At 42.3% G+C, this 24,510-nt stretch overlaps 1 protein-coding gene across 1 annotated transcript in view; it reads left to right on the top strand.

The window, feature by feature from the left end:
• The window catches only part of LOC110506082 (SH3 and multiple ankyrin repeat domains protein 3-like), an 85,626-nt gene that overhangs the window by 12,127 nt on the left and 48,989 nt on the right, over positions 1-24,510 (top strand). The window contains exons 2-6 of the mRNA XM_036964122.1: positions 6,298-6,501; positions 13,710-13,781; positions 15,270-15,378; positions 20,826-20,977; positions 21,198-21,365. Of these exons, the coding sequence (XP_036820017.1) occupies positions 6,298-6,501; positions 13,710-13,781; positions 15,270-15,378; positions 20,826-20,977; positions 21,198-21,365 (705 nt within the window). The remainder of the gene's footprint in view (positions 1-6,297; positions 6,502-13,709; positions 13,782-15,269; positions 15,379-20,825; positions 20,978-21,197; positions 21,366-24,510) is intronic.

Below are 24,510 nucleotides of genomic sequence, written 5' to 3'. Positions count from 1 at the left end.
CTGCCCTAACCCATCTGGACAAGAGGAATACCTATGTGAGAATGCTGTTCATCGACTACAGCTCGGCATTTAACACCATAGTGCCTTCCAAGCTCGTCACCAAGCTCGAGACCCTGGGTCTCGACCCCGCCCTGTGCAACTGGGTACTGGACTTCCTGACGGGCCGCCCCCAGGTGGTGAGAGTAGGCAACAACATCTCCACCCCGCTGATCCTCAACACTGGGGCCCCACAAGGGTGCGTTCTGAGCCCTCTCCTGTACTCCCTGTTCACCCATGACTGCGTGGCCACGCACGCCTCCAACTCAATCATCAAGTTTGCGGACGACACAACAGTGGTAGGCTTGATTACCAACAACAACGAGACGGCCTACAGGGAGGAGGTGAGGGCCCTCGGAGTGTGCTGTCAGGAAAATAACCTCACACTCAACGTCAACAAAACTAAGGAGATGATCGTGGACTTCAGGAAACAGCAGAGGGAACACCCCCCTATCCACATCGATGGAACAGTAGTGGAGAGGGTAGTAAGTTTTAAGTTCCTCGGCGTACACATCACAGACAAACTGTATTGGTCCACCCACACAGACAGCATTGTGAAGAAGGCGCAGCAGCGCCTCTTCAACCTCAGGAGGCTGAAGAAATTCGGCTTGTCACCAAAAGCACTCACAAACTTCTACAGATGCACAATCGAGAGCATCCTGTCGGGCTGTATCACCGCCTGGTACGGCAACTGCTCCGCCCACAACCGTAAGGCTCTCCAGAGGGTAGTGAGGTCTGCACAACGCATCACCGGGGGCAAACTACCTGCCCTCCAGGACACCTACACCACCCGATGTCACAGGAAGGCCATAAAGATCATCAAGGACAACAACCACCCGAGCCACTGCCTGTTCACCCAGCTATCATCCAGAAGGCGAGGTCAGTACAGGTGCATCAAAGCTGGGACCGAGAGACTGAAAAACAGCTTCTATCTCAAGGCCATCAGACTATTAAACAGCCACCACTAACATTGAGTGGCTGCTGCCAACACACTGACTCAACTCCAGGCACTTTAATAATGGGAATTGATGGGAAATGATGTAAAATATATCACTAGCCACTTTAAACAATGCTACCTAATATAATGTTTACATACCCTACATTATTCATCTCATATGTATATACTGTACTCTATATCATCTACTGCATCTTTATGTAATACATGTATCACTAGCCACTTTAACCATGCCACTTTGTTTACATACTCATCTCATATGTATATACTGCACTCAATACCATCTACTGTATCTTGCCTATGCCGCACTGTACCATCACTCATTCATATATCTTTATGTACATATTCTTCATCCCCTTACACTTGTGTATAAGGTAGTAGTTTTGGAATTGTTAGCTAGATTACTTGTTGGTTATTACTGCATTGTCGGAACTAGAAGCACAAGCATTTCGCTACACTCGCATTAACATCTGCTAACCATGTGTATGTGACAAATAAAATTTGATTTGATTTTAGGCTGAAGAAATTTGGCTTGTAACCAAAAACACTCACAAACTTTAACAGATGCACAATCGAGAGCATCCTGTCGGGCTGTATCACCGCCTGGTACGGAAACTACTCTGCCCACAACCGCAAGGCTCTCCAGAGTGTAGGGAGGTCTGCAAAACGCATCACCGGGGGCAAACTACCTGCCCTCCAGGACACCTACAGCACCCGATGTCACAGGAAGGCCAAAAAGATCATTAAGGACAACAACCACCCAAGCCACTGCCTGTTCACCCCGCTATCATCCGGAAGGTGGGCGAGGTCAGTACAGGTGCATCAAAGCTGGGACTGAGAGACTGAAAAACAGCTTCTATCTCAAGGCCATCAGACTGTTAAACAGCTATCACTAACATTGAGTGGCTGCTGCCAACATACTGACTCAAATCTCTAGCCTCTTTCATAATTAAAATTTGGATCTAATAAATGCATCACTAGTCATATTAAACAATGCCAGTTTATATAATGTTTACATACCCTACATTACTCATCTCATATGTACAGTAAATACTGTCCTCTATACCATCTACTGCATCTTACCTATGGCGTTCAGCCATCACTTATCCATACATTTATATGTACATATTCTTATTCATGCCTTTACACTTGTGTGTAAAGGTAGTTGTTGTGAAATTGTTAGATTACTTGTTAGATATTACTGCATAAGTCGGAACTAGAAGCACAATCATTTTGCTACACTCGCATTAACATCTGCTAACAATGTGTATGTGACCAATAACATTGTATTTGATTTGAGGGGAGGTATTATGGGAGGGGGTGAGTGGGTCACACAGTGGGTGGAAATCTTCAGGGTCAATTTTTGTTGACCTACATATGAACCTGATATAGTGTTGCTGTAATGAACTTGGGCTTTGGTACAGAATGTAGAGGGAAAGGTGTGTGAGGGTGTGTGTGTGTTTTCATTTGTGTGTGCGTGTGTGTGTGTGTGTGTGTGTGTGTGTGTGTGTGTGTGTGTGTGTGTGTGTGTGTGTGTGTGTGTGTGTGTGTGTGTGTGTGTGTTCACACATGTATGTGCTAATACCCATAATTCCAAATTCATCAAAACTGAGTGCTCAGCTGTGGTATTTGATCACATGATTGGGTCACATAGTCCACTAGGAAAACTAACACGGTTGAATAATTCAACACGTCCCCACAGTACAACACACACACACACACACACAAATTACACAGTACAAGACCACCCACATAAGAGCATCTGAAATGAGGTTGTTTTGTACCCTATAGTGTTGAATAAATCAAGGTACTGGGATTAACTATTCCTCCTCTTTCAATATATTCAAATGACTTAATCTACGTATTAGGTTGAATTACCATTCATTGATGTTGAGTCAACGTATACTCATTATATTAGCATGGGCTTGTGAGTGCACTGGATGTTTTCGTTAGATCGGTTTATCCATTGGTGACTGTAGTTTTAACATCAGTGGGCTGTGTGTGTGTTATCGAGAGAGAGAGAGAGAGAGAGAGAGAGAGAGAGAGAGAGAGAGAGAGAGACCATCCATTGTAAAAACAAACTATGTCTATTTATGTTCCCTTTTGTACTTGAACTATTTTCACATCGTTACAACACTGTATATAGCCATAATAGGACATTTGAAATGTCTCTATTCTTTTGAAATAATTTTTTTTGTACATTTATTGTTGTTTATTTCACTTTTGTTTGTTATCTATTTCATTTGCTTTGGCAATGTAAACAAACGTTTCCCATCCCAATAAAGCACTTAAAATTGAAAAGAGGATTACATGTATGTTGATGTATTTCCCAGTGACAAACTCTCTGCTTTTTCTTTCTCTTCTATTCTCTTTCTCCATCCCTATGCCAGGCCTGCTGGAGTTAAATAGCTACTTCACTATTTTATAAAGTTTCTCCTGAAATGTTACCGTTCCATTTCATTACATTTAAAAAAAAAAACATTTTAGTCATTTAGCAGACGCTCTTATCTAGATTGACTTACAGCATTGAGTTTTATACATTTTCATACTTTTTTCAAACTGGTCACTTGTGGGAATCGAACTTGTGGGAATATTTTATTCGATTTTTGATTTGATCCCACAACCCTGGCATTGCAAGCGCAATGTTTTACCAACTGAGGCACACAGGACCACATTACATAAAGTTTCTCCTGAAACCGAACCTTTCTATTTACTGTTCTGAGATGCACTCATGATGAAGCTGGAGCATAATGTAACGTAATGGGAGATGTACTAGCAAAGTAACATACTGTACTGTTGGAATGGTCCTCAGCCAGGCGGAAACAGACCATTGTCTCTCCACAGACAGGTACCAGACATCTGTTCCTGTACACTTCTATCCATCCCTCCATCCCTCCATCTCCTCCTCACCTACTTGCTGCCAGCCAGGGGGGGATTATGGGTAGAGTTCAGAGAGTGTTCATCAGCCTCAGTCTTTATCTCAGGCACAGGTCCACTATCCCCAGCTGAGCAGCAGATTCGGAGGTGAACACACACACACACACACACACACACACACACACACACACACACACACACACACACACACACACAGACAAACACAAACAAACAAACAAACACTGAATGACACGGCCCGTGGCCCATAATCCTCTCTGATTCAGCCAGGTCTGGCAGATGCAGCTGTATTGCTTGTTTGTTCAGCTCTGAGGTAATCTGGCTGGGTGCAGAAGAGGGGTCAGTGGGGTGGTATGGTGTGACTGAGTCATGCTGTACCCGCGCCATAGCTGAGGCTGTGGCACTTAGAGAATATGTGGGACATGTGTTTATATGGGAAATGTTTTTTAAAGGGATAGTTCACCCAAATTACAAAATTATATTGGTTTCCTTATCCTGTAAGCAGTCTATGGACAAGGTATGACAGCAATCCATACATTGGTTTAGTTTCCCTTGCACTGTTTCCACATGCTAATGTTTTAGCATTTGTGGCACAAATCCCATTCAAGTTAAGATATTAGTATTATTTCAAATAATTTCCCTCCAATGTTCACCAGAGGAATGTTCCTTTGCTTTTCCCGTCGAAACTCTAACACGTTCTAAAGCGAGTACTGGAACAATATTTCTAAAATAGAATGTGGGGAATGGTCACAGGCGATCTATAAAACACTAATGTCACATTGTGTGTTATTTTGTGATATCATTAAAAATGAGTTGTGCATGAAATATGAAAATTAAAGTGTTTTTGTTAAGAGAGGGACATGATTTTAGGAGCCATAAGAGATAATAGTTAACTTTGCACAGTGACAAGTCATGCCCCTTAGTGAGGTCAGAGAGCGTATCAGCCTGATAGAACCGCCCTTTCAAACAAACTGTATAAAATTATGGGTTAAGAATTAACATATCTGACCAGAGAGGCGTAGAGCTGCAGCTCATGTTTAAAGTGGTTTGAACTCTGAATCTCAACACGAGGTAGAGATGGTAAAGTCACCTCCTGGACAATCACTGGGACGGCTGATTAGCTGTCCTAAGTAAAGTATCTAGAAAAGCAAATTGAAGTGGAACCACTACTACTCCTTTCTAACCACCGCAGTATGCTACTCTCATCACCCCACTGGGAACTATCGACACGGCTGGCTAGCCTATCTTCAAAGAAGCATCTTCCAGAGTGAATGGAAGGACAATAAACTTGTAGTTCTGTTCAGGACTACACAACAAGTCACCGGATACCGGACGACGGCAGAGGAGAACAACAAGAAACCCCTTTTGGACGATCAGAGCCTTACAAGTGTAAGCCTTACAAGCGTAAGCCTTACAAGCGTTTCCAAGATGGCCCTACATTCATGATTTCTTACTCCAAGCGGGCGGCGGTTCGTGTGTAAAGTATAGGAGTGCTATCAGTGAGAGTAGTTTCTAAAATGTACAAACGTTAAGTGTCTCTGTCCCTTTCTCTCTCTCACCCTCTCCATGTCTTTTGTAAGAAGCAGCCATATTGTTGTCAGTCCACTAGGGACCTGTTTTTAATGTATTAAGTGTGTATGTTCATCCTGTGTTACCTTTTAGTTAGCTAGTAAATAAATCATTAAACCAATTTATGTAGTACTGAATCATAAGTAATGCTCAAGTTTTTGCTGATGCAAGGAGGTTACGACTGTTCAGAGTGATGATATGATAAGAGGTTATGATTAATACATTTACTGTTTATAGATCTAAAATGTAAAGACCTTTGGAGTTTAGTTTGGGAAATTGTAACTCTTTAAAAGAACCGCTCTCGTGGTGCCCCAGATCCTAATGAGTTAATTGTTGAATGATTAATTTAATCGGGTAACAATTAAACATATTTAGGTTGATTAGATAAATAACAGTCTTCAGATTATTGTCAGAAACCAAGTCCCAACAGGATGATTTGGACATGATGAGCAACAAATGCTAAGATTGGTCCCATGACTTGTATGGGATTTGTGCCACGAATGCTAAAATGTTAGCATGTGGAAAGTGGAACTAAACCAAAGCATGCATTGCTGTCATACCTTGCCCATAGACTGCTTACAAGTTAAGGAAACCAATGTGTAATGTTTTTACTTGGATGAACTATCCCTTTAAGTATTTATCTGTATTAGTGTTTGTAGGATAAATTTTGTAAGTCTTTGGTGACGGTTTTGCGTGGGAATGCTCAAGCCCAGGCTCTTGGCCTACAACTGAAAGTCTGTGATCCGTTTTTTTTACTATGATTCTCTCTTTTTCCCTCTCTAACCCTACCCCTTTCAACCCTAACCCACCCCTTTCAACCATAACCCAAACCACTCACACAGAAATGTATGCGCTTCAACCCAAACGCAACCGTGTGGGTTGCCAAGCAGAGGATCCTGTGCACGCTGAACCAGAGTCTGAAGGATGTGTTGAACTACGGCCTCTTCCAGCCCGCCATGAACGGACGAGACGGGAAGTTCCTGGATGAAGAGCGCCTCCTCCTGGAATACCCACAGCCAATCAGCAAAGGAGTTCCATCTCTGGAGGTAGAGTGCCAGCAAATCACTGAAGTTGTTACATATTTAAAACGCTGTGATATTTGTATTTCTGTTTATTATGGATCCCCATTAGCTGCTGCCAAGGCAGTATAATGTCACCATACAACAATATTAAAAATGTATGTGTGTGGAGAAGAACTGTTAGTAGGCATGTGTGTGTGTCTCTTTGAAGTCTGCGTTGTTCCATAAAGTGTAGTTTTATCCATTTTTTAAGTCTGATTTTATTGCTTGCAGGAGTTACTTGATGTGGAATAGAGTTCCATGTAGCCACGGCTCTATGTAGTACTGTGCATATTCCAGAGTCTGTCCTGTACTTGGGCACTGTGATGAGACTACTGGTAGTATGTCTTGCGGAGTGTGCATGTGTGTCCGAGCTGTGTGCTAGTCATAGAGACAGTTTGTTGCCTTTAACATGTCAATACCTCTCACAAAGACAAGCAGTGATGCAGTCAATCTCTTCTCTACTTTGAGCCAGGAGAGATTAAGGTTGGGTGGTATACCGTATTTTACAATATACCGGTATTCATGCACGGACCAGTTTAGGTTTTTATTTTACCTTCTATAAGCGTATTTGAATGTTTGGTTTGTTAAATGCGATACGCTGTGTAAAAGGTACATTTGTATAGTTTACTTCGCTACTTGAGTCAACTCTCTGCTCTCTCTCTCCATGCTGTTTTCCACACAGCTTTCCTCTTTGTTGTTCATCGGCCACGAGACAATTGCGTTCAGTCTGCATGTTGAATGCAGCACATGCAACAATGTTGATGACAACAGTGCTGTTTTCACTTTGCTTCTTAATATAAATCCACTAGTGTTCTATAATTACACTATTAGTTTGTGTTTCTTACATCTGCAAACAGCTAGTTTGACATAGCAAGTTGGGCCTTAATCTTGTTAGCCGTTAATGCTAATCGCTCGTTAGCTGGCTAGCTAAATGTACTGAGTCAGTGTAAACATAATTAGCTATACAGTCTGATAATGCCAGTGATGGTGTAGACTTAAATCAGCATGTTGTTTGTGGAACAGTATCTTCTAAATCAAAGAATAATCTGTGAAGCATGAAAATGTTAGCTACATGAAGTAGCTAAGAGAAAACATTCAATGTAGCCAAAGATTATAGGGTCCCCTAGGAAACACTTGTCAACACTTTGGTTCCTACACTGTCACAATAACTCCTTCCTGGCATTTTCATTTGTTTTCATGTCAAAACAAAACGGTATTCAACGTTCCCACTATTATATTCTAACTATAGTATTATAAAAATAATTCTATATCCATAATTCCAAAAATTCACCCAAAGGGTTTTTCTCTAAATCGCAAGTAAAATTGCATTTGCAACATTTGGTTAAAAATAAGGCCTAGATTATTTGCCAATATTATGCAGCCCTATGTGGCAGTATGGAAAGGATATCAAATGAGTGCAGTAAATGCAGAAATTGATAAAAATGCTGAAAATTATTTTGGGTTGAAGTTGAATTGAACAGTATAAAACAATCAGAATGGAGAAAGACCCATTGAAATCACTTAAAATGCATGTGTTGCCACCCGAGGGTCACACACTACTCATAAAGCACATTCAGAACTTTCTTATTTTAAAATATAAGATACCGTCAAATACCGTCATGCCATCTAATTTAAAAAAATACGGTGATATGATTTTTTGGCCGTATCGCCCAGCCCTAGGAGAGACTGACATGCATGTCACTGATGTTAGCTCTCTGTGTACATTTAAGGGTCAGCCGTGCTTCTCTGTTCTGGGCCAAGTGTAATTTTCCTATGTCCCTTCCTGTGGCACTTGACCGTATGACTGGGCAGTAGTCCAGGTGTGACCAAACTAGGGCCTGTATGACTTGTTTTGTTGATAGCAATGTCAAGAAATGAGAACAGCAATTTAATACAGACAGACCTCTCCCCATCTTCGCTACCGTTGCATCAATATGTTTTGACCATGGCAGTTTAAAATCCAGGGTTACACCAAGCAGTTGAGTCTGCTCAACTTGATCAATTTCCACATTATTCATTACAAGATGTAGTTTAAGTTTAGGGTTTAGTGAATGGTTTGTCCCAAATACAATGCTTTTTGTATTTTTCTATATTTAGTTTAATATTTGCCATCCATTCTAAAACTGACTGCAGCTCTTAATTGTCGCAGTGATTTCAATTGCTGTGGTAGCTAACATGTATACTGTTGAGTCATCAGCATATTTAGGCACACAGGCTTTACTCAGTGCCAGTGGAAGGTCGTTAGTAAAGATTGAAAAAAGTAAGGGGCCTAGACAACAGCTCTGGGGAATGTCCGACTCTTTCTGGATTAGGTTGGAGAGGCATCCAAGAAAGAATACTCTCTGTGTTTTGTTAGACTGTTAACTCTAAATCCACAATATAGCAGGAAATGTAAAGCCATAACACATAGGTTTTTCAGCAGATTACGGATCGATAATATCAAAAGCTGCACTAAAGTCTAACAAAACAGCTTCCACAAGCTTCTTATTATCAATTTCTTTCAGCCAAACATCAGTCACTTGTGTAAGTGTTGACTGCCCCTCCACATAAGCATGCTGAAAGTCAGTTGTTAATTTGTTTACTGTGAAATAGCATTGTATCTGGTCAAACACAATGTTTTCCAGAAGTTTACTAAGGGTTGGTAGCACTAAGGGTTGGTAGCAGTCGGATGTTTGAGCCAGCAAAGGGTGCTTTGCTCTTCATGGGTAGCAGAATGACTTTTGCTTCCCTCCATGCCTGAGGGCACACACTTTCCTGTAGGCTTAGATTGATGAGATGGCAAATAGGAGTGGCATTTATCATTCTCTATCATCCACAGTAATTTTCCATCCAAGTTGTCAGACCCAGGTGGCTTGTTGATAGACACCAATAATTATTTCACGTCTTCGACACTTTACGGAATTCAAAATTCCATCTGATTCAATGAATGATGGAGCTGAGTTCGCCTTTTTGCCCAACATTTACCTTTGTTTCATTGTACAGTTTATTATTTTTGTTCAGCATAGTCAAATTATTTCTCAATTTACAGTACGTTTGCCAATCGGTTGTGCAGCCAGTCTTATTTGCCATTCATTTAGCCTCATCCCTTTCAATCATACCCTTTTTTCAATTCCTCATCAATCCAAGGGGATTTAACAGTTTTTACAGTCATTTTCTAAAGTGGTGCATGCTTATTAGTAACTGGAATAAGCAATTTCATAAATGTGTCAAGTGCAGCATCTGGTTGCTTCTCATTGTACACCACAGTCCAGAAAATATTATTTACATCTTCAACATAGGAATCGCCACAAAACGTATTGTATGACCAAAACGTATTGTATGACCAAAACGTATTGTGCGAGCTCTGAAGGCTCCGAGAACGAAACATTCTGCATTTTCCAACGGACAATCTGACATCACACTGTTGCAGTCATCATCGCTCTGGATAACAAAACAGCCTAACCAGCTCTGCTAGGGCGAGTAATGTTCAGTGAGCTGTTCTGTCATTTGTGTCAGAAAATAGCTAGCAAGTTAGCTTGGGTGCCTGACTGCTTTTTTAAAATATATATTTTTAAAATTATTATTATGAACGAAACAAATACAAAAACAGACATTTACAAAGAAGTTGTACGCTTCCTGAAGTCTATGCACATCTCTTTGGTCTTGTTGGTATTGTGGACCAAGTGTGATTCCTCACACCACTCTACAAAGTCATCTAGGACTGGGCTATAATGTTCCTCATCATCATGCAACAGGCTGATCAAGGCAGTGTCATCAGCGAACTTAATGAGGTGTCTGTCAGGATGGGAACTAGTACAACTATTAGTGTACAAGATGTACAGGAGTGGGGACAAAACATCCCTGAGGAGAGCCTGTGTTGGTATTGCATATGCCCGACACGTGGGGACCATAGCAGTCAATCATTCATTATTCTTTACCTTCTCAGTCTCATCTGAATGTCGTAAAATTGTTGGTTATCTGCATGAACCCTAGCATAAATTATGAATCAACAATATACAAATTGGCTTAATTATTTATTTACTAACTAAATAATCACAGAAATACATTTTAAACAAACAGTAGATATTGGTTACTAACAATGATGGAAAAATCCTTAGTGGGCTAAGCCGATATGACGGCTTGGTAGACAAAGGGAAGGGGGTGTGCACTGAGAAAGAGCGGGAAAGACAACATGGATTCACGACACACAGTCTATAGTTATATTCATTGAAATGCTATTCCTTTGCACACTAACGGCTGCTCATTCGAGAATAATTGCAATGTACATGTATTTACGCCCATATGTCATTGTTGTCTTCTCTGTTGGAATCCTCAATCATCCTGTAGGGTTCATCAGAGTCTCTGGTTAACTTTCATTGAAGTCATAAAGTATTTAGTGGTTGTAGGTGGTTAGAAGGGATACATAGTACCATTTAGAAATGTTCTCATAGAGTAGATGCTTGGGCGGTTGTCTGTATTCTCGTCCTAGGTTTACGTAATTTCTAGCTGCAGACTAGTAATTATACGTCTAAGATTTGCTCTTATTCTGTAGGGATCGATAGTCTCAGAGTTGAACCATTTCCAGCTGTGTAACCAATGCTCCACGTGGTATAGTCTTGTCCTTTGGTAGAGTTGTAGTTTAAACCACTTCACACACCAGCATCACCTGTCATGTTTTGTTTTCTCTTTCTGCATGACCAGGGGGAGAGAGTCTCAGCCAGAAATAGATGACCTATGATAACAAAACCTGGGTTTAGGAGAGGGGGAGCCACGATCTACTGCCAGAAAGGGCCACGTCGTGACACAAGTTTATCAACTTTCAAAGCAAAATTACTTTCCCATTGTTTCTCAACTGTAGTGTAGGATATACCATTTTGTAGTCTTCACTTTTATCCAATGTAAAAAACACAATTTCACATTTTGTACATAAGACCGATTTGAGCTGGTCGGTCACATGTGTGGATGGTTTCATTCCTGTGCTGTTTGTAAATAAGCTTGTAGGTTGACTGATAACTTGAACCAGGTTGCAGGCACTGGTTACAGTTTGAAGCTTTTTCTGGAGTGGACAGCTTGATGAAAGCCAGTCAATATTTAGGTCACCCTGAAAATATACCTCTCTGTTGATTTCAGAAATTATCAAGCATTTCACACATATTATCCAGAAACTGACTGTTAGCACTTTGTGGTCTATAGTACTTCCCAAAATAATAGGCTTTAGGTGAGGAAGGTGATGGTAGCCATGGTACTTCAAGAACATTTGACATGAGATCCTCTCTAAGCTCTACAGAATGTGAATCTGAATGACTTCCTAATGGTCCGACCCCAGGTGGTGAGGGTAGGCAACATCAACTCTGCCACGCTGACCCTCAACAGGGGGGCCCCACGGGGTTGTGTGCTTAGTCCCCTCCTGCACTCCCTGTTAACCCCATGACTGCATGCCCACGCACTACAGGAAATGGTGGGGAGAGCACGCCTCACATCGACGAGGCTGCAGTGAAACAGGTGGAGAGCTTCAAGTTCCTCGGTGTCCAAATCAGTAAGAACTTAAATTGGTCCACACTCGCACACAGTCGTTAACAAGGTGCGACACCGCCTCTTCCCCCTCAGGAGGTTGAAAAGGTTTGGCATGGGCCTTCAAAATCCTCAAAATCTTCTACAGCTGTACCATTAGAGCATCTGATTGGCTGCATCACTGCTTGGTATGGCAATAGCACCGTCCTCGACCGCATGGTGCTACAAAGGGTGGTGCGGACAGCCCAGTACATCACTGGGGCCGAGCTCCCTGCCATCCAGGTCCTATCAGGCGGTGTGAAAGGAAAGCTCAGAAAATGTTTTGTTTGACCTTGTTATTTTTAGTATTACATTGGTATTGATTACTGGTTAGGGTTAGAGCTTGCAAAAAAGGCATTTCACTGTAATTGTGCATGTGATATGAAAACTTGAAACTTGAATATAAACAGCAACACCACCCCTTTGGCATTCCTGCCACATCCCTGAATATGTTGTAACCATGTATCATCAAATATATTATCTAAGTGATTTTCAGAGATAGTATATGAATGTTATCTGTTACTACTCGATTTCATGAATCTTGTATCTTAGGCTACTTATGTTAATTGTGGGCTATTTTTAGCGCTTTTCTGGGATTCTTGATTGCTTTTATTGCTTTACTTGGAGGCTTATCAGACAGTGATATTTATGTTTGAGCTGATAGTGGAGGGTGAACTGCACACAGTGGGCTTCCTACTAGGGCACACCGCCTAGGGCTAACAGTATAACTCAGGTTCATAGCCGCGTGATTCCTGCTGACAATACATGTAGCTGTTGGATTGACAGAGGCATTCAGGGGAATTAGATTACATTAGGTTACTTAGATAATGATTTCCAACTCCCCTTGAACAATGTACATTTGCAGCAGCACTACAACAACTCAGCAACACAATGATAATGATCATCTGTGCAGGGTTAGTCACTGATAAGTAATTGTCTCAACGCGGCCTTGAAATGCGTGCACCAAAGTGATTTGGATGGAATCTGTCATTCCTGTAGAGCATCCTCTGTTTCCAAAAGGTGTCAAAGTTATCATTAAAAGTTAGGCCAGCAAAGCTACAGTAGACATTTTTGTTGCCTTAATTGGTTTAGGTGACCCCTCGAGGACCGATGGGAGGTGGGGCCCGATGACCCAAGTCAGCCGTAGAATCTATCGTGGCTGACGAAGTCTCAGACACCCTCACGGTCCGATGAGGGGGGAGCTCTGTAGATCTGAACCCGAGGTAGGATCCCCCTGTGTTGGAAACAAGGTAGAGGACGATGGCGTGGCAACCTCCAAGGCCAGTACTCCTCAGCCAATGAGTAAAGTTGTTCGATTTTTAGAGATGGGGTGCAGTACCCCTCAACCAAACGGTATAATTGGTCCGTGTGGATCAATCAAACCCCCAACTCTAATGTTGTAAGCATCTTGCTCCAATCAAGTGAGCAAATCAGTACCAGAGATTTTATGTTGCAGTATCCCTCAGCCAATCGATAAAGGCGCCACTCCTCCAGACACATTGTTTTAGCCAATCGATAAATAAAGAGGTCCATTTTTGAAAGAGTTCTACTCCCGAGTCCCAACCAATTAGGATGGGCGTCTCTAGGGAGATTGCTACATGACACCATGTCATACATAACTGACTGACCAAAATCAATTGTTTTCTCTATCCTCTATTCCACAGTTCCGCTACAAGAACCGAGTCTACAGGCAGCCCCATGTGGAAGAGAAGCAGATTGCCAAACTTCACACCAAGGTGAGTGGTGTGGACAAACTTCACACTCTGTCCCAACAACCAGCTGGGGTCTCACTGCACACATGCACACAAGCACACACACGCACACACACTGTTGGGAGCAACAGAGATGCTGGAGTGTCACTTTATCTCACTTTATCTCACTGTCAACACACAGACACACAAACATATTGAGTTATGTCGGCCGTTATCACTGTTAGCCTCTGCAGTCTCTCTCTAGTATCCTGTCTGCATGTGTCTCTCCAGTCCGCATGTCTACTCGTTACTTTCCGTAAGAGTCAAGGAGGCATGTCATGTATATTTCATTTCTCGCCTGTGCCCACTTTTCCTGGATCCTTGTGCATCTGCTCACACATGCACAAACGCCCGTAAGCACACAAAAGAAGCATTTTGCGTATCTGCCCCTGGTTCATGTGGTGATATGGAGAGAGGAGGTTGGCAGTTATTTGCTCCACAGTAGTCAACCACAGAGATTATTATTCAATGGACGTATATTTCTTGACTCGCCTGTGCCAAACTTTACCTTGATCGTTGTGCATGTGCTCACACAAAATATGCATTTTGCATATCTGCCCCTGGTAAAATGTTCACTGACTGTATGAGGAAAATATTATGAATACATGTTAGATAACAATAATGAGTAAATTACAAAAGTAACTTGATGGCGTGTCCTTTCCTTTCTAATTGTATTGTTATAAATGCGTTTATGCTAAAGCAGTGCACACCTTTGCATTATGGGCCAATGAAGCAATACTGAATTGAGAGAGCAATATCCGATGGAAAACGAAGGGAGAAGGAAACAGAGACGATGGGAAGTGAGCTCATGCTGGTTTCTATAGGGGTGTACAGTTCCATGTATTGTATTTCTGACACATATAGATTGACTCTGTGATGGAGCAGATGTAGGTGTATACAGGTCCACCCCTTACTATGTTCTGCTCTTTCCTCCTCCCCACATTTCTCTCTCTTTCTACCTCCATCTCTTCAAAGATTCTTATTTTTGTCCTCTCCTTCTCTCCCTCACCCTTTCCTACCGAACAGCCCTCCCTCCCTCCTCCCTCTTTTCTACTTCTCCATATTTTCATCGTCATCCTCTTCTCCTCTCCTCCTTTCCTCCTCCTTTTCTCATCTCCTCTCTTCCTATTGTGTTTTGGGAGCTGTTCTCTTATCTATTTATATCTGGCCCGGAAAGCAGATGAGAACACTCATCCCAACTTGCACTCCATGCTCCAATCAGCACACCCCAATCATTCAATCTCTCTCTCTTGTCCTCTCTCCCCATTCTTCTATCCCTCTTGTTCTCCCTCCTCCATATCTCTGACCCACACACGCACACACGCACGTGCACGCACGCGCACGCACACGCGCGCACACACACACACACACACACACACACACACACACACACACACACACGCACACACACACACACAGAGACACTCTCTCTCTCTCGCTAATTCTCCTTTTGTTCTCGCTCTCCATCTCCAGGCCAACTTGAGAAAGTTTATGGACCTCATCCAGCACCACCAGGTGGAGAAAGTATCTAGGCTGCTGGAGAGAGGGCTGGACCCCAACTACCAGGATACAGAGACCGGTGGTAATACTACACACACACACACATGCACACACTCACACATCATGAACACAGGTGGTTTGACATAATCACAGTGCTAACAAGATAGATGCTGCTGAGAAATACCCCCGTGGCTCCTCACATTTAAATCCTCCCACCCACTCCCAAGACGGCACAACCTAGCCCCTGATCAATTCAAATTGGTTTTTAAATTAACACACAGATCAATGGCGACTCGACTCAACTCTACTCAGAGATCTGTACCATTAGCGTAGGGGAGAGAGGCCATGAGCCTCCCTGTGTGGTGTATACAGAGTTAGCAACAGGGGATAAGAAAAGGGGAAGAGGGAGCGGAGATGAACATACAGAGTTCAGAGAAATCTGTTTGAGATTGCTGTTACTTATACTCTATTAGAACTGCACAAACTACCTTCGCTATCAGTCCAACCCAATGTACTCCTTCTCCTACGAAGCATCATTGAACTGGCATTATGTACTGCCAGAATGTACTCCAATGCTCTGCCCATCAATTAACTAAGAAAGGAGGGTATTTGGGGACTAAGAGGGGGGTTAGTTGAGGTTTTAAATCAATCAGTGCAGCTAATGGAGGTATTAGGGCAGTAAGGGGTCGAAAGATTTTAATTAGTTAGTTAGTTAGTGGTATTACGGCATTTTAAGAGCTGGGGACACAGTCAGCATTGTGTGAATAAAGTACTGGACAAGCTGGATAAATGCAGAGCAAATGCTGCCTTTTAGTTAAGGCTTATAAAGAAGTACGTAAAGGAAACCGGTGTTAGGGCTTGAGGCAGGGAAATTGAAGGGGTATTAATGGGATATAAGTGGTATTGGTAGATTAAGCCTTGTTGCTGTGAGATTGAGGGATAAGGGCAGCTTGTAGAATAGCGCTCAATTATAGAGCTCTGGCTCGCTATTGATTTTGGCTGTGGAAGTACACACACAGACATGGACATAAGCATAGCCAGGCACACACACACGCGCACGTTCTGTTCTAAATCCCAAGCTAATTACATCACAATTACATGGGGCTCAGATGTAGGTCGACACCAATTGACCCCGAAGATTTCCACCCACTGTGTCGCCCAGACGCCCCCCCTCCCTCTGTGTCTCATGCAATTATTTTCTATTCCATATTAATTTGAATTGATGGAGTGCATTTCCCGATCTCACAGAGTAATCCTTGTATGCCTGTCTTAAAGGTGTATTGTGGGATTGCCACATCCAGGTTTTGGACTTTTGAATGAATGATATATATAGCCACCGATTCTTGAAGAATATAACATAGAAATGCCTCGTGAGTTTACCGTCGTACCCCATCAGAACCCACGGTGTACGTTTTTTTTTTTACTCCATTGTTTCTAGAGAATGTGATCATAAACGAACACTGTTTACTATTATGACGTGGTTAAAGCTATCATTGTGATCTCATGGATGGTCAGCCCTTGCATCCGTAGCTCTGTTCATTCATTTGAAAGTGGTTACATTTCTCCAGACTTTCCTCAGCTGTTTACCAAAACAAGTGGTGGGATTGTTGTTGTTTTGTTGTTGTTTTTTAATTGCAGATTGCCCCTTTAAATGAGCACACTTTGCCACGATGACACTTTCAGTGTTGCAGTGTCATTCATGACAACCGTATACCGCTGTACATTAGGACATGGTCAGAGCCTGCTATATGATTGGTTTTTTTCTATGTTGTTCAGGTCTTTTAGTAACACAGTAGAGTATGTTAAAGGCCAAGTGCAGTCCAAAACACGATATTTGAAGAGCTATTTGAAAAAAAATGCCTGAAATTTCAGCCTGTTTTGGTGGGAGGGAGTTTTGGCCTGCCTGGTGACATCAAATTTGTTGATATACCAATTAGACAGAGATTTCCAAACCTCTGCCAATAACAGTCAGTTTTCCCCCCACTCAGACCATTCCCAGACAGTCCTAGCAAAATTCTTGCTTGAGAAATTCCTCTTTGCTAAGAAGCTATTTGTGTTTCTTTCTGGCCATTTTAATTGAAAACAATCACGTTTCTATCCAATTTGCGACAGATTTTCACACAAATGTGAAAAAATCTGCATAAAACAGTTTGCGCATTTTCTACCAGAGATGTGTTCCCATCAAATTGACTTTTTGCCGATAAAAGGCTGTGCGCCTAGTAGTGCACATAGAAATAACCTTTGCCGTTAAATTCCCATGTACCAAATGAAAAATACAAGTTAAATGGGTTTCCATCACATTTTCAACTCTACTGATGGTTTTGTCACAAAAACGTTATATAGCGAATGTTCCCACTCTGGTCTTGACACATACGCTTTAGTCAACAGCTCACAGATACAGTGTGGGGAAGCTACCTAAATTATGAGATTATTATAAATGAAAGAGATATTATTTGTATTTGTCAAAAGGCAGTCGAGCATTGATCACCAGAATAAGACCCTCAACGTTTATTGGAACATCAAGGAGCATCAAGTTAGTCACCTTGCACTTTCACCATCCTGTCAAGTTCATCATAACTTATTTCATCTGTAGTTTAATAAACTGCATGCTTTCCCGAGTCGTAGTGGGAGGACCACACAGCATATCATGGCGTGACTCCCAAGTTTACTTCGAAATGATGGTTATTATAGCAACATTTGAGCATAAGCTCTTGCTGCTGGTGAGTCTCTGATCCACCTCTACGCAGACGACACCATTCTGTATACTTCCGGCCCTTCTTTGGACACTGTGTTAACAACCCTCCAGGCAAGCTTCAATGCCATACAACTCTCCTTCCGTGGCCTCCAACTGCTCTTAAATACAAGTAAAACTAAATGCATGCTCTTCAACCGATCACTACCTGCACCTACCCGCCTGTCCAACATCACTACTCTGGACGGCTCTGACTTAGAATACGTGAACAACTACAAATACTTAGGTGTCTGGTTAGACTGTAAACTCTCCTTCCAGACCCATATCAAACATCTCCAATCCAAAGTTAAATCTAGAATTGGCTTCCTATTTCGCAACAAAGCATCCTTCACTCATGCTGCCAAACATACCCTTGTAAAACTGACCATCCTACCAATCCTCGACTTTGGCGATGTAATTTACAAAATAGCCTCCAATACCCTACTCAACAAACTGGATGCAGTCTATCACAGTGCAATCCGTTTTGTCACCAAAGCCCCATACACTACCCACCATTGCGACCTGTACGCTCTCGTTGGCTGGCCCTCGCTTCATACTCGTCGCCAAACCCACTGGCTCCATGTCATCTACAAGACCCTGCTAGGTAAAGTCCCCCCTTATCTCAGCTCGCTGGTCACCATAGCATCTCCCACCTGTAGCACACGCTCCAGCAGGTATATCTCTCTAGTCACCCCCAAAACCAATTCTTTCTTTGGCCGCCTCTCTTTCCAGTTCTCTGCTGCCAATGACTGGAACGAACTACAAAAATCTCTGAAACTGGAAACACTTATCTCCCTCACTAGCTTTAAGCACCAACTGTCAGAGCAGCTCACAGATTACTGCACCTGTACATAGCCCACATATAATTTAGCCCTATCAACTACCTCTTTCCCAACTGTATTTAATTTATTTATTTATTTTGCTCCTTTGCACCCCATTATTTTTATTTCTACTTTGCACATTCTTCCAATGCAAAACTACCATTCCAGTGTTTTACTTGCTATATTGTATTTACCTTGCCACCAAGGCCTTTTTTTGCCTTTACCTCCCTTCTCACCTCATTTGCTCACATTGTATATAGACTTGTTTATACTTTATTATTGACTGTATGTTTGTTTTACTCCATGTGTAACTCTGTGTTGTTGTATCTGTCGAACTGCTTTGCTTTATCTTGGCCAGGTCGCAATTGTAAATGAGAACTTGTTCTCAACTTGCCTACCTGGTTAAATAAAGGTAAAATAAATAAAAATAAATAAATAAAATAAAGGCTTTTCCAAAGCCATTTCTCGCATTATTCATTTTACCGGCACAAAAAGATCCCACCACGTCGAATGAACAAATGATCTGTCTGCATTAAGAAATTGTACCAGCATTTCATGTTTCCATCAGACCCAGTCGCGACTTTTTTCATGCGTCAAGAAATTCAGCCTCATGGAATGGTTGGATGGAAACGTGGTTCGTAAGTAAGGTACTTAATTGTTACCCGGAAATGGTATTGAGACGGGGAAAAATATGGCTACTATTGGACGTTTAAGCAATGTGTCATGGCCATTATAAATCCACTTATTGACCCGTGGACGGACATCAGTCTAGATGGATGAGTGGTCGAGTGTGGATGAATTGATGGGATTTCGTGGAGCTGCAAGTGATTGGATGATGAATGACACTGTAGAGAAAAGTGAAGATGAACAATAGAGTTAAGGGAGGACCACTTCGATTCCGGAGAACTTATGACTGTGTAAGCACAGAGTAATGGTGTTATTGTCATGCCCTGACCGTAAGAGAGCTTTTTAATGTCTCTATTTGGTTTGGTCAGGTTGTGATTTGGGGTGGGCATTCTATGTTTCGTTTTCTATGATTTGGTGTTTCTATGTTTTGGCCGGGTATGGTTCTCAATCAGGGACAGCTGTCTATCGTTGTCTCTGATTGGTAACCATACTTAAGTAGCCCTTTTTCCCTCCTGTCTTTGTGGGAAGTTGACTTTGTTTAGGGCACATAGCCTTTGAGCGTCACGGTTTGTTTTTGTAGTGTTTATTGTTTTGTTCGGCGTCATTTTGATTAAATAAAAGAAAATATATGCTCACCACACTGCACCTTGGTCCTTTCCTTTCAACAGCCGTGACAGTTATCACCATCACTGCTGATCTGAGTTTAATTGATGCACATTATTCTCTCCATGTCTGTTATGTTCTGTTGCCTGATTTCTGCGCATGCACAAATCTGAGGACATCTGGCTATCCACTGACACGATGTGATCATTCTCGCTCATTTTTCAGAATAAAAGCCTGAAACTATGTCTAAAGACTGTTCACACCTTGTGGAAGCCATAGGGAAAGGAATCTGGTTGATATCCCTTTAAATGGGGGATAGGCTTGCAATGGAAAAGAGTAGTTTCAGAAAAATAGCACTTCATGGATGGATTTTCCTCAGGTTTTCACCTGCCCTATCAGTTCTGTTATACTCACAGACAATATTTTTTGACAGTTTTGGAAACTTTAGAGTGTTTTCTATCCTAATCTGCCAAGCTTCTGGACCTGAGAAAAAGGCAGTTTATTTTGGGCACGTTTTTCATCCAAACATCAAAATACTGCCCCCTAGCCTAAAGCCTAAAGAGGTTAAATAAAGAGGTATATTTCAAATCAAATACTTTTAGACTCACTTTTTTTTATTTTTTGTTCTTTTTTTTCTATGAAGTATTCTTTACTTTTACTCAAGTATGACAATTGGGTGTGGCCCCAGAGGCAGAATAATTTTAAGACCCATGATCTACACTGTATCCTGTCTATGTCATTCTACAGAGACCCCCCTGACGTTTGCGGCCCACCTGGATAACGTGGTGGAGATCATAAAGATTCTGAAGAATGGAGGGGCCCACCTGGACTTCAGGGCCAAAGACGGCATGACGGCCCTACACAAAGCTGCTAGGTCCAAGAACCAGGTTACTCTGACGGTACGGACACACACACAGCCACTCACACATGCATACTCACATGAACACACACAACATTAACCCTGCCACTCTTATGGTTACCCATACATTGTATTGATACGTATTGTATTTGTGTTAGGGTTAGGCCCCTACTCTACTACCACATATCTACAACACAAAATCCATGTCAATGTGTGTGTGTGTGCCTGCCTGCGTCTGTGTGTATGCGTGTGTGTTGCAGACCCTGTTGGAGCTTGGTTTGTCTCCAGACTATAAGGACAGCCGGGGTCTGACGGCGCTCTACCACACAGCCATGGTGGGAGGAGACCCGTTGTGCTGTGAGTTGCTGCTACATGAACACGCCACCGTCTGCTGCCAGGACGAAAACGGCTGGCACGAAGTCCACCAGGTACACACACACACACACATACACACATGCACACAGGCACACAAACACGCACACTTACTTGTCCCCCGTACATGTGTGTACGTGTGTGTGCGCGTGCTTGTGTGCGTGTACAGATGGTTGATAGCTCTCCTAGACCCTCTCCCTTCCTGTGCTACTCTGATTGCTATCAGCTCTAGCCAGCAGTGACATCCCTCTTCATGACGTACTGTGCTTTCTCTTCTCTGAAGATGGCACTGTCAACGTATCAAAACCAACTCTCCTCTAGGTTAGCCTATCAGTTAACTATCATCAAAACGCATTTACATCCTCCGAAAACGAGCCTTGCCCATGTGCTACGGAAATGCCACCGCTTCCTTTGCGCTCTCCTCCCTCGCTCCCCCACTGAATCTCTTTCGCTCACTCTGTCAACCTGTTTCTCTAAATTACTTTGGATTTGTGTAGGTTTTCAAATTATACTTTGACACATCTTTCCTTATTTAGCACTGGTTTCTTTCTACATCTGCTCACTACATCCCCCTAGAACTGATTCTTCCATCTGATGACTGGGTTCAAACTAAGGACATAATATCCTAAACTCCAGGGCCCCAGTGCTGCCTACTCTGCAGAACACGGACACCTAGTGGACATGGCATGTAACTGCAGCCTGACTCTAGGGCAAAGCCAAAGCAGAGACTATTATATAGCTTGTGTCACCATGTGTATTATATGTTGTATGTTTAAGCAATAAGGCACGGGGGGTGTGGTATATGGCCAATATACCATGCTAAGGGCTGTTCTTAGGGACGACGCAACGCGAAGCGCCTGGATACAGTCCTTAGTCATGTTTATTGGTCATATACCACAAACCCCCAATGTGCCTTATTGCAATTATAAACTGGTTACCAACGTCATTAGAACAGTAAATAGTGTTTTTTTTTATCATAACCGTGGTACCTGATCATAATTATAAAACGGGTGGTTCGAGCCTTGAATGCTGATTGGCTGAAAGCTGTGGTATATCAGACCGTATACCAAGGTATGACAAAACATGTATTTTTACTGCTCTAATTACATTGGTATGTATTTAGACCCTTTGCTATGAGGCTCAAAATTGAGCTCAGGTGCATCCTGTTTCCATTGATAATCCTTGAGACATTTCTAGAACTTGATTGGAGTCCACCTGTGTAAATTAATTTGATTGGACATGATTTGGAAAGGCTTTGTCAGGATCAAAATAAATATGAAAGTTGTAGTAAAACCTGCCTCAGTCTTCTGAATGCCTCACTCTGGGATAGTTTTCACCTGTCTATCATTCTTAAATAGAAGAAGTTTGGAACCACCAAGACTCTTCCAAGAGCTGGTCGCCCATCCAAACTGAGCAATTGGGGGAGAAGAGCCTTGGTCAGGGAGGTGACCAAGAACCCGATGGTCATTCTGACAGAGCTCCTGAGTTCATCTGTGGAGATGGGAGAACCTTTCAGAAGTACAACCATCTCTGCAGCACTCCACAATTCAGACCTTTATGGTAGAGTGGCTAGACGGAAGCCACTCCTCGGTAAAAGGCACATGACAGCCTGCTTGGAGTTTTCCAAAAGGCACCTAAAGGACTCTCAGACCATGAGAAACAAGATTCTCTGGTCTGATGAAACCAACATTGAAATCTTTGGCCTGAATGCCAAGCATCACGTCTGGAGGAAACCTGGCACCATCCCTACGGTGAAGCATGGTGGTGGCAGCATCATGCTGTGGGGATGTTTATTATTTTCAGGGACTAGTCAGGATCGAGGGAAAGATGAACGGAACAAAGTACAGAGATCCTTGATGAAAACCTGCTCCAGAGCTCTCAGGAATGCATACTGGGGTGAAGGTCCACCTTCCAACAGGACAACAACCCTAAGCACACAGCCAAGAAAATGCAGGAGTGGATTTGGGACAAGTCTCTGATTGTCCTTGAGTAGCCCAGCCAGAGACCGGACTTGAAGTTGATCGAACATCTCTGGAGAGACCTGAAATGCGATGCTCCCAATCCAACCTGACAGTGCTTGAAATTATCTGCAGAGAAGAATGAGAGAAACTCCCCAAATAGAGGTGTGTCAAGCTTGTAGCGTCATACCCAAGAAAACTTGAGACTGTAATTGCTGCCAAAGGTGCTTCAACAAAGCACTGAGTAATGCTTGTGTAAATGTTTTATATTTTATTTTCTTATGTTTAATAAATGTGCAAAAAAATCTATAAACCAGTTTTTGCTTTGTCATTATGGGGTATTGTTTGTAGATTGATGAGGGAAAAAAATATTTAATACATTTTAGAATAAGGCTGTAAAGTATCAAAATCTGGAAAATGTCAAGGGGTCTGAATACTTTCCGAATGCACTGTATATATATATATATACTGTATTTTTTTATTTATTTGACCTTTATTTAACCAGGTAGGCAAGTTGAGAACAAGTTCTCATTTACAATTGCGACCTGGCCAAGATAAAGCAAAGCAGTTCGACAGATACAACGACACAGAGTTACACATGGAGTAAAACAAACATACAGTCAATAATACAGTATAAACAAGTCTATATACAATGTGAGCAAATGAGGTGAGAAGGGAGGTAAAGGCAAAAAAGGCCATGGTGGCAAGGTAAATACAATATAGCAAGTAAAACACTGGAATGGTAGTTTTGCAATGGAAGAATGTGCAAAGTAGAAATAAAAATAATGGGGTGCAAAGGAGCAAAATAAATAAATAAATGAAATACAGTTGGGAAAGAGGTAGTTGTTTGGGCTAAATTATAGGTGGGCTATGTACAGGTGCAGTAATCTGTGAGCTGCTCTGACAGTTGGTGCTTAAAGCTAGTGAGGGAGATAAGTGTTTCCAGTTTCAGAGATTTTTGTAGTTCGTTCCAGTCATTGGCAGCAGAGAACCGGAAAGAGAGGCGGCCAAAGAAAGAATTGGTTTTGGGGGTGACTAGAGAGATATACCTGCTGGAGCGTGTGCTACAGGTGGGAGATGCTATGGTGACCAGCGAGCTGAGATAAGGGGGGACTTTACCTAGCAGGGTCTTGTAGATGACATGGAGCCAGTGGGTTTGGCGACGAGTATGAAGCGAGGGCCAGCCAAAGAGAGCGTACAGGTCGCAATGGTGGGTAGTATATGGGGCTTTGGTGACAAAACG

Source organism: Oncorhynchus mykiss, chromosome 26 (assembly GCF_013265735.2).
Source record: "Oncorhynchus mykiss isolate Arlee chromosome 26, USDA_OmykA_1.1, whole genome shotgun sequence".
In the NCBI taxonomy this organism is placed as follows: Eukaryota; Metazoa; Chordata; class Actinopteri; order Salmoniformes; family Salmonidae; genus Oncorhynchus; species Oncorhynchus mykiss.
This window is presented reverse-complemented; position numbering and strand designations above follow the sequence as displayed.